This window comes from Limulus polyphemus, unplaced genomic scaffold, assembly GCF_000517525.1.
Source record: "Limulus polyphemus unplaced genomic scaffold, Limulus_polyphemus-2.1.2 Scaffold497, whole genome shotgun sequence".
Taxonomy (NCBI): Eukaryota; Metazoa; Arthropoda; class Merostomata; order Xiphosura; family Limulidae; genus Limulus; species Limulus polyphemus.
Window position 1 is genome coordinate 379,376 of NW_013666107.1, and position 18,123 is coordinate 397,498.

Genomic DNA, 18,123 nt, shown 5'->3' on the forward strand with positions numbered 1-18,123 from the left:
GCTAGCGCAGATAGCCCTCGTGTAGATTTGCGCGAAATTCAAAACAAACAAACAAGTGCTACCCAACTTACTAAGAGTTGCATTTTCTTGCATTGTATAAGATATATAGTGTTTTGAGTTGGACAAAAGTTTGATTTTTGTTATACTGTTGTGTTTTCTTTTCATATTGGTCAGAGAAAGTACTGGTGGTTCTTATAAACTAACAAAATGTTGGATTGCCTTGTAATAAAACTCAATGTCAAACTTGTAAGAGTATAATTGATTTTTGCGTAAACAAGAATGTCTCTAAAACTTTTGTTGTTTTTCTCTTAAAGAAACAAAAGGAATTTCAGCGAATATTTGCTTTAGATGTTCACTGAGTTGAAGAAGATGGAAATGTTATTCAATCTCAAACATATTATATCAATCTCGACCTTAACGTATTTCAGTTTAATGAATATTAACATACAAGAAAGCTACGGTGAAACAAGAGATTCCTAGGACTTGGCTACAGACGGAACTAGCATAAACACTTGAGAGGCTTGGACTGTACGAATTTTGGTTTAAAATTTTTCAACTCTGTGTAAAACAAAAAATGTAAAAATAGTGGCAAATACACGCGAAAGAATATTTTAAACTAAATGAAAACTCGATCGTCCTAAACGATCATGGGATCGGTAACCTTCCTTACAAGGTCAACTGATAACAAAGAGATTCTTATTACCCGAAAAACAGTTTCCTTTACAACAGCTTATTACAAAGGCTGTAGAATCGAAACAATAACGCCAGTAGATTGGCCATCTGTTGGTTGTTGTCTCCGCCGTGGTGCTTCATCTTCAGTTTCTGACTAAAAACGTTGCTTTGTTCTCCTGGCTGCTCCTCTACTTGATCAACATTATTGTCGCTTTCTGATTCTATATCAACTAAATTTTCTTCTCCCAACCCTTGGGTAATAGCTTTACGCCCATATTTGTAACCTGAATTTCAACCTTGGACAAGAGTGTAATAGTGTCAGCGTTAGCAGAGTCTCTACTACACGGTAAACTAGAGCAACTGAAATTGCGTATTGTCTTATATAGTCTTTCAAATTGTTTCTAGAAGGTCTCAAATTTCAAGAAAGTTATTAGGATGGATCTCTAGAATATTCCGGAAGTTTCCAAAATGTCCTGAAAAATGTAGCTCCTTAATTTTCCTTCACATTTCATGGAAAAGGTTACTTCATAGGTCTAAAACAAAATATGGCGATATAAGTATGTATAAACAGGAATCAAAACGCATAGGGTTGGAACAGTATGAATTTTTCCGTTGCAAAGGGTTATAATAATGGAAAAGATACTGTGTGACACAACCTTTCTGGCTCAACTTGTGCAAAGTAATATTTGAGGTGGGGTGGAGCAGAAATCCCAAGTGGTATTTCAAGGGTTAAGGATTTATGAAGTGCTTCTTAGCTTTGGATAATATTTCATAACCAAAGGAACTCTGTTAAATTGTTTGAGGTCAGAACGTTTGAGGGCAACAACACGTGAAACTTTTGACAGCTTTTTTAGCATAATGTGACTGCCTTTACTTTTTATCTGCCTTGTATTGATGTGTGACACTTACTGATTAGTAGAATGATAACCAGTCACATTGTAAACTATGAGAACGTGACTGACTTTGATGTAGTTCATTTTCGCACGACAAAAGGGTGCCATTCTCAAAGTATATGGCTTTTATAACATCTTACAACACCGCTTACATAATTACTTTTAGTACTCCATTTTGACATTTTATTCTCTATTTTGTTGATAGAGCAGATAATCAAATACTTATCCCCTGTGGTAAAATTGTCACAACTGAAGATGAGCTAAAAGCAGATGTCTTCCCCAATGTCAGGGAACACTTCACAAACCACAAGTGGCTTTGTGAAAGAGCCATTCTTGCTCCTAAAAATGAAATTAATTCTTTCATGCTGAAACTATTACCTGTCAAAAAAAAGCTACAATTCAGTTGACATTGTAATAAATGCTGATCAGGCTGTGTACTATCCAACACAGGTATTAAACTCTCTTGAACTTTCTTATGTTCCTCCACACAACTTGGAGCTTAAGGTAGGTATGCCCATAATGCTTCTCCATAATTTGAATCCTCCAAAACTTTGCAGTGGCACTAAGACTGTGCATCAAACAACTATTGTCTCATGGCCACCTTCTTCACAGGAAGTTCCAAGGGCGAGGATGTCTGCCTTCCAAGAATACCCATCATCCCTATATATGTATGCATAGTATGTATACATTAGCAAGTATATACTATATATAATATTTACAATACATGTATGTATACATTAGCAGGTATATGTATATATGTCACCAGGTTTCTCTCATGGACAGTTGTATGTTGAATGTTCTAGAGTTGGTAACCCAAGCAATCTGTACATTCGTTCACCACAAGACAAAACTTCGAATGTTGTTTACCCTGAGGTAACTGATGAATTTTCCTTTGTACTTAAAAGACTAAAGCTGTTTTTTTTTTTTTATGTCTAAGCTGTGACATGCCTGTCAATTAGTCACGTAGTTTTCCTAAAGAATAAAAGTACAAAGGATTTCAAATGGAAGACTGATAGCTCATTGAGTATGCAACAATGTTTTGTCCTTGGCAACGCCGTGTACATTTGGCTAGTTTTAAAAAAACATCCGTTTTAAGATACTTTACTTTAATTGCAATTTGTTCTTTGAAGAAAAGAAAAATACAGTTCAAGCATAAACAACGTTGTCTATTCATATTTATTTCAATAAATAATATTACTAGACTTAGACAGGTTTGTTGATACAATAATATTCACAGTTTTAAGTGCTCTTTCAGGCACAACAGTAACTATTTTACATGCACAAAGGCCCTCCAGTGGCACAGCGGGATGCCTGTGGACTTACAAAGCTAGAAACCGGGTTTCGATACCCGTGATTGGCAGAGCACAGATAGCCTATTGTGTAGCTTTGTGCTTAACTTCAAACAAACAAACATGCACAAAGAAAATAACGGCGGATTAAATATGCAATGATATGACTATAGTGCACTTGAGGGGTATAAAAACATCGTATTAAAGCAGTTTGATTTATTTTGTTCATAGTAAGGTGTGTTTCGGTAACTATTTCAGAAAACTGCTTTATCCTTTAAGTTTGTTTTTCTTTTATAATTTTAACTTTATTGGTGTTTTGTGATTTTGTTTCGTCATTTCCGTAAATGTGTTTCTAGCTCCATGTGCCTAAAACCACTGCACTTGACATCTCGGTGTAATCAAGTGATAATAATAAAACAACAACGTGCAATTCCTTTATTAGTATGTGAAGTGATACAATTAATATTTTACTAGAGTAGAGTATTCTTGTGTGTTTGCTACGAAATGATAAGCGTACTAGCAATTGTTATTTCAAATTCCACACTATAACCGCGAAACTTAATAGGATAGGGATTTCTGCCTTATTAAAGAACCAATGTCCCTAATAACTTGAAGTGATGGAACACTGTGAAACATGTTAACTCGCTTAATCCACATCATGACAAGCTTAGAACTGAAGCAGTTTCGTAACAGTATCTGTCTGGATATCCTTTATAGTGGTTTTTAAACAAATTTTTAAACATTAATTTAAAATATACAAATATTTCCACTCAGAAATAGCTGTTAAGGTTACGGATTACTGTTTAAAATTAAAAATTCATTCTAAACTGTGTACGACAGTATATTTTGAAGTTTTTTGTCACTGACGCAAGTGGTGTATTAGTCATGCAAGATGATAATGATAGTTTTAAACTTCAAGAATGACATTGAAGTACAATAAATGCCCGGAATTGGTTGTGCAGTCTTCCATCAATTTATTCATAGACGGTTGTGATGTGCGCCACCTCGGTATTTATTTTATGAGTCCGTTTTTTCACTAAATACTTAATTACGAATGACGTTCCAAATTTGTACAAATTGCCTGACAGAGAAGCATTTTTTTTTCTGCCATCATCTTTTAATTTTTTTCATATCTTAAAAAAAAAATCAGAAAACGTTGTTACTATAAGTAAACTTACTGGGATTAGCATTCTCTGTAGATGAGTATTTCTATATTTTTACGTGAATTTGAAAATATTGATCCATTTTCGTGACAGAAGTGTATAAACTTTGCATGCGATGTGTTGTGCTTGATTCGTACACTCTTTAAAATACGCAGTTTAGTAGAAGTTTTATTAGATAAACACAAAAACGATCAATCAGATGTTTGACATGTTTTTGATGCTCTTCGTGATATACCAGATGTTATGTATCAGTATTTACTAACTTGCTGGTGTGAAAAAAAAAAAAAAGACAACATTCTGAACGGTTGAGTAAACAGCCACTAGTTGTGGGCAGTGATTAATTGTGCTTCATAAATTGGGCCACTTTAGTGGTGTTTCTAAATTCTGTATGGCAGTGTTCCCTAATTATTACTTTTGCCGAGGACCGGTTGATTATAATAACAAGCAAGCCATGGCGGGAGGAACGGGTGGTTGTTTGAAGTATGGTTGGAGATCTTCATTTAATACCCAAGAAGTGTTACTTTGGTAAGGTAATACAATGCGATAGCTAGCTTACTACATATTTGGTAATTTTATACAAGAAGTTTCTGTGCCAAGTTGTTTTCAGTAAAGTGTTGCTGGTCAGAAATCCAGGCTTGGGAAGCTGTCTGTCTATTGAGGATAATGATCGAATGGTTTGTTTATAATATTATAAACATAAGATGATTAACCAGTTTGTTATTTGTGCATAGTAACCGAAGGAACGTACGCTTATTCACAGAAATATAAGCATAAATTTACAAGTATTCAACTGTAAACTTCATGTTTTAATTAATGATTAAATAATGGTTTATTTGTATAACTTTCTTGCACCCGTGTAGCATTAACTTATTTTTAATTAGTAGATGTATGCTCCTACAACCTTTATCTTCTCATAATAAAGTTAGAAAAACTACCTTTAATCTCCAAATAATTATAAGAGGATTTTTATTTCAACCAGTGTTTCGCCTTTTGCGGCTTCTTCAGGGCTAGTACATAACTGTTTAACATTACAATGTTCGTTACATTTTAAAACTGCTTGTCAAGCAGTTTTATGTACTAGCCTTGAAGAAGCCGCAAAGGCGAAACATTGGTTGAAATAAAAGTCCTCTTATAAATATCTGGAGTGTAGATGCCGTTTTTTTTTTCTTCAGCCTTTATCTTCGACAAACACTTAGTAAATATACTAAAATAATATTTCAACAGTATGTTGTTGAATAGATATATTTTGCTTTAGCATTATAGCTTCTAATACTCTAACTTTCTTTTTTATTTGTAGGGATTAGGAACGTATGATGCTGTATGTCCACATTATGATGTACCCCGATCTCCAGCTGCAAATGTTCTACAAAATAGAAAATTGGAGAAACATAACTCTATCCATCAAAGATCCGAGCTTGATGAAACTTTTGATATAAATGTTTCACAGACCAGAAGATCAGAGGAACCAGGATCTGTCCGTCACAGTTTTGAACTTAGTAATACTTCTGATATAAACGTTTCATGGAGTAGAGAATTAGAAGAACCTGTTGAAATTTTTGATGTTAATGATACACAAACTCAAACCAGAAGGTTAGACCTTCTCATTATGGGTGTAAGAAATGATCATATTGGTCCAGATGTTGACAACTTAGCTACAGCAATGGCAGAAACTAGTCAACTAGCTTCAAAGGCTGAGCATTGTCCTGGAAAAAGAAGCACATCTTCATCTCGACTCACCAAAAACAGTCTTATTTCAAAATCTGAACGACATCTAAAGACATACAGTATACCTCAGTTTGAAGCACACAGCAGTGAAGATGTTCGACAGGGAGATCATAGCCAACAACGACCATGGTCACACTTGTATAGTGATGTATCTAATGATAAGAATTGGTGCAGCTCTAGCGGTGACTTTTCATCAGCAGGAGTGCCTAGTGATGAAAAGACTGCCACTTCCTTATTTTGTCGTCATTCTTCTATCCGAACATCTAGTCCACGATCACCAGCAAGTGATAGTGTTCTACAAAAATTTAGAAAAACATTTTCTTTGCGTTTTCAGAAAAATAAAAAAGATGCTCCAGGATTATTTTCTGCCAGTGTGGAACAAAATGATAGTTCTGATGAATCTCTCTCTAGAACCAATTTATCAGAGGAAAGTGATCGAGGGTCTCTGTCTCTGGATGGGACAACAGATTCCTTTGATAACCCTGAAAGTCCACGAAAATCTCCTTCAAAAACAAGTGGAATAAATCAGTGTGAAAAAGATGGTGAAGCGATAGTTAGTTTTCGAATTGGTTCTTTGGTGCTGAGGTCTTCTAAAGGAAAAAGGAAATCCACAGAAAAACAAAACAGAAACAGTCTTGAGGTCTCTAATTTTTTTTCTACTGATTCTTCCAGACAATTGGCATTTGGAGTTTCAACTGACCAGGTGAAGTATGATTTATATTTCTTCAAAATATGTATAATACAGATGACATACATGTAACAATTTCATAGGACATTGATCCATATTTAAAAAAAATATTAATGTATAAATGAAAGTTCACTGTGGTTGTAAGAAGTCACTTTAACCTTCACCATTTACTATCTAATAATTGATAATGACATTATCCGAGACTTGTGCATGTTTGATGGTTGATATACTTATTTTTGCTTGGTGATGTTTTACTTTTTACAAGAATATAAGAAGGGAGTTTAGCTATATGATGGAGTGTTATTAATATTATTTGCTTTTTAGCCTTGATTAATGTAATTTCATGTTTTTTCTTTAAAGTTTTAATTAACTCTCTCTCTTTTTGTCCCCCCTCCCCAGTAGCTCAGAAATAAATCTGAAGGCTTACAACACTAAAGCAGAGCACAGATTGTTTTGTTATTAGGCACTAAGGTACACATTGGACTAACAAACCCTAGAGTTGCCAGTTTGATTTAACAGTTCAGTACAGTCTTTGAATTCTACTTTTGTGCATTCATTCATATTATTAATCATTTAATGTGAGCTGTCTCTATTGGGGGAACTAAAAATTTAACTTATTGGAAATTCTCAATTTTTTCTTATTCCTTGATTTCGTAAGTTAAGAGATGATGTTGGAACCTAAAATTCTTAATTGATTTTAAACATTTTTAATTTTTTTTTTATGTTTATCTTAAATAAATGTGGTTTGTTGTAGAATGTCTTAATAAAATTATTCAGAATCTCTTGCAGTACCTATGCTTACTCTGTGTAGGCTACAACTTCTTGTAAACAACAAAAAATGTTACAGAATGCATTTAAACATTAACAATGATTGTAAGAATTTCATTTTAAAACTAATTATTTTAGCTTTACTGAATATAACAAAGATTTTTGAATGGAAGATTTCTTCAACTCTTCAAACTTGTTAAAAAAAAAAGCTTCTAGAAGGTTTATAATCCCCCAAATTTTATTAAATATGTTGCTCATAAATTGTGCAACTTTTTAAAAACTACAATTCATATAGGACATTAATTAAGATGTGTAGTTTTGTTTGAATTGACTTTGTAGTTATAGAATCATTAAGCCTTTGGAAGACATTGAAAACTTTGGCTTTGACAAGCTTTAGAACTGATGTTTTATACATGGTATCTTTTAAAGTCTATAAAAGTTTTTAAAATCTTACAAGATTTTTAACTGCTCCACTATTCTCCAGTAACAATTGGTAGTTTATTTTAAATATAAGAGTGTTGAAGGTTTTTTCACGAATTCTTCAGAATACAGTACATTGTCAGAAAAAGCTGGTATCTTTGCAATTTTGTTGGATATCAATATTACTGGTATGTGAAGTGTTTCCAAAGCATCCCATGACTGTTTTTATTTCGATGGTGATGTGGAAGAATTTTGATGTTCTATAATTATTTTCCTCTGACAACCCTCTAATGTGTAATAGATGCTTAAAAGTTTATTAGAACCTTTAACTTTAATTTTACTATTGGAAATATTTTGCACAATTGGCTTACTAAACAAATTCTTTGGAATTGTCAGATCATTTGTTTGTATTAAAAACGTTTAGATTCATTGACCTGCTTTTGTATCTTTAATTTTTACAAGAAACCCTTTAGCTTATTTCAGAATATTTCCAGGGTTTTGATAAAAGCTATCCATAACCTTTATCCAAACTATTTGCAGAAGACACCTTGAACATTATTTGTTTACATCAATAACTTCACAAGAACTTTTACTTTTTTATGTAAGAAAATGTTTTACCATTATTTTCCCTGCTTTAATTTTTAAGATAGGTAACACCAGTTTTATTTTTTGTCAAAATTGAATTGTTTTATAATATTTTGATATTTTTTTGGGTTATATACTTCCACCAGTTCTAATGAATATATGATTTGTTTTGTGAATCTGATTTTTTTCTAGTTATTCAATGGGCCTTTAGAAATAGTTTTTAATTTTTATAGATGCTTATATGAGTAAAATACATCAGTACAGTGCATGAATTGTAATGATATTTCAAAATATAGCAAGACTGTTCTGAGCTATCCATTTGTAAGTCTGTGCACATTGTTTGTTGTAACAGTTCATCTTTATTGCTTTTAGACTGCTGGTACCACAGTGCAGTTGGTGAACAAGTCATCATTTCACATTACTTCTGATATTGAGGAACCATCACAAGACTCTGATAAGCTTGTGAGTGGGTGAATTATTTGACTTGAGAATGACTGGGTTAATTCTAAATAACTTAAATTGTGAGACTACATGTTATAATGTAAGCTTACAAACGTATGGCAACAAATTGCAATGTTGTGATAATATTTAAAGTAGGAAATGCTTTCTAAAAAATTATTATATGGAAAAATAATTATGTGAAGCGATGTATTGTTTGTAAGTTATATAAAAATAATATATATATATATAAAGAATGGGCACAAAAGAAATGACTCATGATTTCCAACATAATTTTGGTTTTAGTTATGACTTCTGTAATTTATATGTAATTATCACTTTACTTTTTTATTTTACATGTGTAAGAAAGAATCTGATTATGTATAGTATTCTCCATAATATTGTACTCATCCAGTGGAACATATAATAAATTTAGGCCAAGGAAATTCTTGCTCAGTTAATGATTTCAGATTATTATCACAATTGTTTACAACATCTCTGAATCGGTAATATTGGTGGTTTATTAAGCACGTGTTTTATTCATAGAAAATTATAATGTAATTTTTTATATTTATCTGATAACACATGGAATAGGAACCTGGTATTTTGAAATAGGAAAAGATTTACTTGAGCAGTGGATAATTATTTAACATTACAAACATTATTTGTTTATGAAACTAGCTTTATTCACATTGTTATTTTTGGATAGCATATTTTTTTTATTTAACAATTCTTAAACAGCAATACAGCTTTTTTTCTCTCTCTCTCTATATATTTCTGTGCTAACATTACACCAGTTAAAATTATTAGAAATTGCAAGACATGGGTTTTTTATAAACAAATGAACAACAAAAAAAGGGGATGAAGACTAAAGAATAGGCTTATTGCTATGAAAATTATGTCTGTACAGTGTGTATTATATTTTTCAACTTTCATCAAAGTCATATTTCTTAATAATGAAAGCGTCTTTAACATGACTTACTGTGAAATATTTTTTGTTGTCGTTGTTTTTACTAATGTACTTTTGATTTTAGGCTGTGATGAAAACAAGTGGTTTTAGAAATGCTCAACATAGGTGGTCATTAGAAATGGACCAGAATCAACTTCTTTATCCACCTACTAAAACAAGTGTCAAAAGAGTAAGTCATGTTTGAGTTCCAAATTTCCTTGTTACACAATTACTGAATAGAGTAAAGAAACAATGAGACTGTAAAACATTTATTAGTTTTGCATTAGCAATGGTTAAATATTTCTTGAGCTTGAAGAATTATATTCTCAGTGTTTTTTATTATTAACTCTTGTTAAGAATATTTTACATCATACTCCTGTTATGCAACAGATATTGTATAAGCTGATTGTTTTTGTAAAGATATAAAAATATGATTCATTTTAATGAATGCCAATAACGATGAATAACCTTTTATGTTTATACTTCATATCACAAAAGTATTACTAATACTGGTTAGTGTGTATCATGGCATTTCAGTACTGAAATCAGTCTTTCCTTATTATAGTTTCAGTTTGTCCCTTGTTCAAAAAGTGATTTCTATGAAAAGTTTGTTTGAATAGATACCATATCACGATGTTCTTTTATGTGTGTGTTTCAGCAACTTTCTACTCCACATCCAGTGAAGTCTCGTCCTGTGAAGTCTCGTCCAGATGTTAATCACCACAAACCTAGATCACACATGCGACGGTCTTTCAGTCAACCTCTAGACTTACAAAGGACAGCAGGGGCAAAGAGAACTCGAGCAAGTTCCAGAGGTATGTTGACTGCATGTCTCAAGTTTGAAACCTTTCACCACTAAGAAAAATTCTCATAATTTCTTAGTCAATTAATGTTTAAGAGTATTTTGATGAAAGACTATCAAAAACAAAGCTGCAGAATTATGCAAACTTTTAGAGAAATAAAAATGTCAAAGTCTTCAAAGCTAAATAAATATCTATATTTTAAGTTTGAATTGGTAAGAGTAAGTTCTATGTTTAGTTTCACAAACTTGGCATAAATAACTAACAATGTCAGGCTGTGCTTGTTACACCAGAGTGAAAAGAATTGAAATGATGGAAGCCGAACACAGACACAAAGCTTTCCTGGGAGGAATAATATAAAATGTCTTCAGATAAGACTAGATTTTTATTAATTTTTTTTATGTAGATATATTTAGAATTGTTTTTCAGTTATTTGTTTAACTTGAACCCTTACATTTTGATCATCTGAACTTTTCTTTTTCACAACGAGATGACTCAGATAACATACTTTTTCTCACTATTTGTAGGTTTGTTGGACCATGAAGGGTCATGTGACATTAGCACCGCATCATCAGATGAAGCTTTTTCAGATAATGAGGGGTGTCCTGTATTACCATTATCCAAAACAGAAAACTCCATTAAGTTGGTAATTTTTTTTTGACATCTGATTTCTTGTGTAAATTCTGCAAAACATTATCATTACAAATTTCAGAATTTTTAGAAAATTATCATTATAAACCCAAAAGTTACTTGCATCAGAGCTTTAAAAATAACCTAGTTAGGAACTGAACAAAAAACGTTTTATATTAACAAAAGCTTTGTCAGAATGTACAAGAAGTATTTATGAACATTTTCTACTTGTAGCTTCTATAAATGTTTTGGCATACTTAGAGCAAATGTTAAAAGCCAACATTAAAAATCTTGCACGTAGAAGTTAAACATATTAAAGTATATCTACTTGTAACATAATGCTTTTGAAGGCATTGACCTTTACCATATTGATGACTGAAAAGCAGTTTTAAAATATTAACAAGATTATGACTTAATATCACTGTATTCCCATTAAAACTCTTATAGTGAAAAAGTTATGCAAATATACTGTGATCCATCAGTCATGCCTTCTAATTTTCTGTATTTGAGTCTCTGTATAAGGAAATTATCTAGCATTTTTTTGCCATAACAGCTCAAAATGCATTCTTATTTACAACACTTGTATAAGAGTATTATAATTATACTGTCTATTTATCTATTTATATGTCTAGGAAGGCTACTATATTCCATATTGTGTACTGCACTGTGTTACATACATTTTTTAATAGTACTATATTCTGTTACTTAAGAAGTTGTATTACAGTAGTTGTATAAAAACATTATCAGCTATACCATCTAATAATCTATATTACAAAATGTTGTGCATTTTTTAACAGTTGTATCAGGGTACTATCACCTATGCAGAAGCCTTGTGGGATCATGTCACCATGGATCCTGAGGAACTGGGATTTCAAGCTGGTGAAGTGATTGAAGTTTCTGACTCTATGGACAAGGACTGGTGGTGGGGTTCGATTGGTAGTCGAAGTGGTTGGTTTCCAGCTACATTTGTGAGGGTGAGACTTTTAATTTTGTTTGTAAATACACACAACAATTCATATGTGATGTTATAGTACATGTATTACATTTTTCACCCTGATTTATTTCTGTTTTGGAGAGGGTATTAAGTATTATTTTGGTTTTTGGTATACAACTTGTATAACTTCTTCAATTTACTCATTATTTTGAAAATTATTTTAGAAGCAGACTTGCGTAAGTTTCTCTAGACTTACTTATAGGGTTATGAAGTATCCATTTGTAATGATAATCACAACTAAAGTATTAATTTGTACCAATAATTATAATTTCAAAGTAATTGTTTGTAATAATAGTTATTGTACTTTGAGCTCTTTAAGTTACTTTAAATATTCAAAATATTTTATTTGATTTAGCTTTAAGAATAATTTACCTAATCTTCTCACAAACATGCATAGTTACGAGTGAATCAAGAAGACACCTTAGAAGACTGTATGGGTAAGCTAGCCACAGGAAATCTATCTGCTGATTCCAGAAGCAGAATGAGTGTCACCCTACTGAGTAAGGAGCAGGTTCGTGCTAATGTAGTCCATGAAATTATTGGCACAGAGAAAGACTTTGTCAAACATCTTCAAGATGTTGTTCAGGTATATGAAGATTCCGTTGTATTTGACATTCAGCAAATGTACAGACTAGTTGAGTTTATAGAAGGAAGCAACTTTTTTTGAACCTCTTTAGTTACAAATGATCATAAATATGATAAAGTTTTATTTACTTAAATTCTAAATCAATAGCAGTTTAAATCTACAAAAATATGTAATTTTATTTCCCAGAAGTTAGACTTTCTCTTGCATTGGTAAGTTTCTGAAGAAGTTATAAGTTCAGGTATATTGAGAAATAGACTGATAGTTTAGCTTTTTCTGGGTTTGGAAAGTTTCTGACAAAGTAATAAGTTACAATATCAAAACATGACAGATTTGGAAGTTCTTTTAAATTTTATTTTGAATAAGATTCATTGCATGAAATATGTAATTTATCTAAGCTAATAGTTAATGATACAAAGCTTTTTTAAACAGATTTTCAATTGAAAGACAAAAATCATGTAGTTCATTAGTGTGTTTTAATTTTTCTACATTGCATTTGCATATAGCACAAAATATTAAGTTCAATAAAGCTTATAATATTTTATTGAGTTGGAAGATTAATTCTTGATTTTGTTCAGGGTTACTTGAGACAAGTTCAAAGAAGACCAGACATGTTCTCATCGGAGAGAATATGCACGATCTTTGGTAACATTGAAGAAATTTACAGATTCCAGAGGGAGTTCCTAAGGAAATTGGAATTATGTATTGACCACAGTAAACCACACTTAAGTCTGGTGGGAAACTGTTTCCTACAGCATGTAAGTGATTTTAATTCTGTATGTGTGCAAGAAGTACATCAATGTTAATGGAATCTTAGCAATGTATGAAACATTTTTTGTAATTTTCAAAAACATATCACATGCAGACAAACTTTTAAAAGTAGTGTTTTTATAGTTTTGAAACTAATGTGGGAAAGCAATCAATATGTGAGCACATTGTCTGTAACAATAAAATATATAAGACTATCTTGCAACATGGAATTCTGTTTCTAATTAGATTCTACAAAAGAGACCTATGAGCAGAGAATGTTTATAGAACTTCTTAATTCATTACTGTCCTATCTGCAAACAGCATTGCTGTGATGCCTATAGTTTCTTACATGTGGTTTAAGAAAATTATTGATCTGAACATAAAATTTGATATTCCAAAACATACTTACCTCTTCTCACATTACAGCTATTACTTGACTGCTAGAGTTTCTTTCATTTGCTCATCTAAGCATTGGTCTGATTTTTTCTCGCTTTCTCCAGTCTTTTATTCCCCACTTGATTGCCCATGGTAATATCTGTTTCATGACACTTTCCACCTACATCGTTGCACCCTCTGTCTTGGTACTGTATAAAAGCACCTCATTATGACCGTTAGAGCATTCTTTTTGTTACCTATTTGATTTTCATTAAAAATAAATAAATTTGTTTGGCAAGCCATTCTATGATATGAATTCCCAACCTTCTCATTTGGTGAAATACTTTTTAAAAAGTTAAATGACTAATTTATCTCGTAGCACATATTATAGCAAATAGCTTTAGTATACAGCTGTTACTGCAATATTAAAACAATATTAACAAAACTACTCAATTAAAAAGTAATTGATGGTTAGATATTAAAAAGCTCATTAAAAGTATTATGCTCGACTTGATTTTCTGTCATAATTTTTCCAGAATGAGAATTTTTTTTTTTCTATAATTCTTATGTATTTCAAAATTTGTAAACAATATATATATATAAGACCATCTAATTAATAAAACTGTACCATAGCTCTCTTAAAGTTCCTTATTTGTAGTGTTAAGCTAAGGGATGACTTGTCATTAGAAATGAACAAATTTAAATAGACATAAATGTAATGAGTGATTTTTCAATTTTCAGTTGTTGTTGTTGTTTATATTTAGAAAAGAGATTTTAGAATCTACTCTGACTACTGTAACAACCATCCATTAGCTGTGAGTGAACTGCAAGAGTTATACAGTGATTCACGCTATTGCCAGTTTTTTGAGGTGAGCTGTGCATTCCTGTTATCAAAAACAGTATGATTTGTTTGTACCATATTTTAAAATATTTTAGGTTTGGAGTGTCATAAGATATACAGACATATAGTTTTTGTGATTTCTGTCAATAACACCATCATACATGAAACTAAAGATACTTAAAAGAATTTTAGAACATAGTGTTTTTTGTTCTTCAGCTGTCTTCCTAAGATAACTAATAGAGAATGACTGGAAAACTTGAAATATTTTACATGAGAAAAGGTTTAAAAGATGTGAAAGAACATATTCAATATTTTGACCAGGCAAAGATCACTCAGCCATAACATAAGAACATTTTATGTATTCCTTCTCTTTAAATAGTAGCTGTACTTATGTTTTATAAATATAATGTTTTTATAAAATGTTATTACATATAAAACTAAATTTGATGCCTTTATATTTTACACTTTAATATTCATAATTACTAGAGAATCTCTGATATATTATGACATTGTCGTGAGAAATTATTGTATGTTTAATCTTTTCTTCTAGTGTTTTTCTCTAACACTAAAAAGTAAAAAGTAGAATATGATCCAAACATTTTATGTGTGTGAATAAAGTTATAACAAAGAAGTTAGACATATGAAGATATTTATATGTGTACATCTTTGCAGTAGCAAACCAGGAATGAAGAGGAAAATATAATTATTTTATTTTCTTCAAGAAGCTGTGTCAGTATCATATGAGATATTTTTTAAAGAGTCTAAATGCAGCTAAACTACTTGTGGGTCAGTGGAAAGTTTACAGACTTACGACACTAAAATCAGGGGTTCGATTCCCCATGGTGTACACAATAAATAGTCCAGTGTGACTTGTATATGGAAATAAATGATATTAATACAATTGTAAATTGACAAGTAACTTATATGCATAATGAAAATTATTTTCTGCAGAAAACATACCACATGTTTCAACAGAACATTGGTTTTTCTTCTTCAGATATTGTTTACAGCTAAATTAGAAAATCTAGTCTTATCTACAGACTTGGCTTAGCATACATCTCCCTAGCCAATCAAACTATAGAGCAGAACTTTACCTGCCCACTGTTACCAGTAGTAGCAATTACTAACCTCAAGCCTGGTGAGTGAGTCACGCTCTAACACAAAAAATAAAGGCACCAAATCAACATTCCAAAGATTGTTTGTATTATGTTCACATACAAACCCAGAAGATTAAAGACATTTTAGTTCAAAAATAATTTGATGGTTGACAAAAAATATAAATAGTATGTTAGCAGTAATGTGTACACAAGATAAAATCCTTTTATCTAGAATTATATTGATCATTTTATTACCAATAGTAGTTAAATATGAAATGCAAATATAGAGGCACCATCTGTATGTAGTCTCTTCTTAATTAAGAGAATGGCTGAGTATTTATACCGATTACTTTATCATGTGGTTAGGGCACTCGACTTGCAATCTGCAGGTTACTGGTTCAAATCCCCATCACCAAAAATGTTTGCCCTTTCACCTGGAGAGCATTATAATGTGACAGTCAATCCCACTATTCGTTTGCAAAAGAGGATCCCAAGAGTTGACAGTGGTGTTGACTAGCTGCTTTCCCCTCTAGTCTATCACTGCTGATAGTGCAAATAGCCCTCAAGTAGATTTGTGTGAAATGTAATACAAATAAACAATACTATGTTATGTATTTCTATTCCAAACTAGTTGAAAACTGCTATTTTTAAGTGTAAACGTATAAGTAATTAAAGTAGTCTAATTAATATTTATTACAAAAAGCACGTGAAATGCATTAAACAGCAACAATGATGTTCTTAGTCTTGCCAACGTTTTTTTCAATATTATTTTTAACTTTTTGTTTAGATATTTCTACTCTATACATTGGTACTATACAGCAGGTTCCTATAGGCAATCATTGTGTCATAAACATGCACATTTAAATATAACTAGTATTGCCACTAAAGAGCAATCAACATACATTAGCAGTAAATGGGTAGTGCCGACATGTATTCAATGTTTATTCATAATCTGTTAAATGCACATGCTTGCATAAAAATATCCTTAATGTGAATATACCATTCATCTGTCACGCTGCTAATGATTCTAAGTTGCTGCAATCTCACTAGCTTGTCACTGGGTGCTAATGTCATGGAATATTCAAGTGATTGTTCATTGAGTTTCTGGTAAATTTTTTGATGTGGATGTTGCTACAAGAGCATAGAAAAATATTGCACTCTATCTTAAATTGAATTTTATAGGTACGTATTTCTAGTCTGAGTGGTTAATTTTCTTATTAACATTTTTGTTCATATAGCATAGTAGATTACTATTTCATTCAGTGCCTTTAAAAAAGAAGTCAGTAAATTGAAGAGGGATATACAGAATGTAAAGATGTGTGATGAAAGCTAACACTCCTCAAATTCATAAACTACTGCTCATAAATACTTTTTAGTTTGTCCTGCAGTGTTTGTAACATGAAGAGATATTAAAAATTTCACCACCATTAAAAATATTTCATAACTTCTGCAGTTCAAAGCTATTAACTTCACTTTCTTCTCAGTCTATATAATGTACATGAGACCAACTCTCATCACAAAGTAGCTCAAAATTAGACAGTTAAAATGTGTTTTTGCACAAAGAATATTTTCATGATCTTGGTAAATAGCTTAGTTTGAATCTTTATCAGTGTGCTTCATTTTGCTGTCAAAATGTTCAAGTTTTTATGTTTCTAGGCTTGTCGACTTCTGCAACAAATGATAGACATATCATTGGATGGTTTCTTGTTAACACCTGTTCAGCGTATCTGTAAGTATCCACTTCAGCTGGCAGAACTGCTAAAGTATACTGACTTTGATCACCCTGATTATGTCCCAGTCACAAGTGCCTTGTTTGCCATGAGAGAGGTAGCTCAGTTAGTGAATGAACGAAAACGTCGAATGGAATGTTTGGAACAACTTGTTGAATGGCAACAGACCATTGACGGATGGGAGGTGAGGTTGGCTTTCTCATGAGTTTTAATAATAAGTTTACTCTTAAAAGATAAATTTGAAAAATGTGTAGAATTACCATTATTGCTCAACAGTCATGAAATGAAGACAACTTAAATATTATCATAATAATTTATAGTTGGTAGGTTAGGCAATTGAATAAGAAAATTGTTGTATTTATAATGTTTATAATGTTAATTTTAGAATCTATTACGTTACAACTAATGAAAATATATATTGCATCATAGACTAAAGTACTAATTTAAGTGCTTAATGCTCTTCTAAGAACATAAATACTACCATATTATTACTGCTTTCTATAATATAATGGATAGGTATGTTCTCGAATAGATAGTTTGCTTCTATGGCTTCATCAAATAATTTCACACTGACCCTGAGACTTTCAGTGTTGCACTAACTGATGTAGGTCAAAGACCAAAACTAATTGTAGTGGTATATGAGAACATTTGCAGATTAAAAGGGTTAATATATATACACACACATGTGTATATATATATATATATATATAGAGAGAGAGAGAGAGAGAGAAGT

General features: G+C 31.6%; 1 protein-coding gene across 1 annotated transcript in view; it reads left to right on the plus strand.

Annotated features, from left to right (window-relative positions):
* Positions 1-18,123, plus strand: part of LOC106458654 — a 177,897-nt gene that overhangs the window by 150,089 nt on the left and 9,685 nt on the right. Inside the window, exons 3-12 of the mRNA XM_013918182.2 lie at positions 5,315-6,445; positions 8,576-8,665; positions 9,676-9,780; positions 10,249-10,405; positions 10,918-11,036; positions 11,818-11,994; positions 12,412-12,600; positions 13,176-13,355; positions 14,487-14,591; positions 17,317-17,574. Coding sequence (XP_013773636.2) covers positions 5,315-6,445; positions 8,576-8,665; positions 9,676-9,780; positions 10,249-10,405; positions 10,918-11,036; positions 11,818-11,994; positions 12,412-12,600; positions 13,176-13,355; positions 14,487-14,591; positions 17,317-17,574 — 2,511 coding nt within the window. The remainder of the gene's footprint in view (positions 1-5,314; positions 6,446-8,575; positions 8,666-9,675; positions 9,781-10,248; positions 10,406-10,917; positions 11,037-11,817; positions 11,995-12,411; positions 12,601-13,175; positions 13,356-14,486; positions 14,592-17,316; positions 17,575-18,123) is intronic.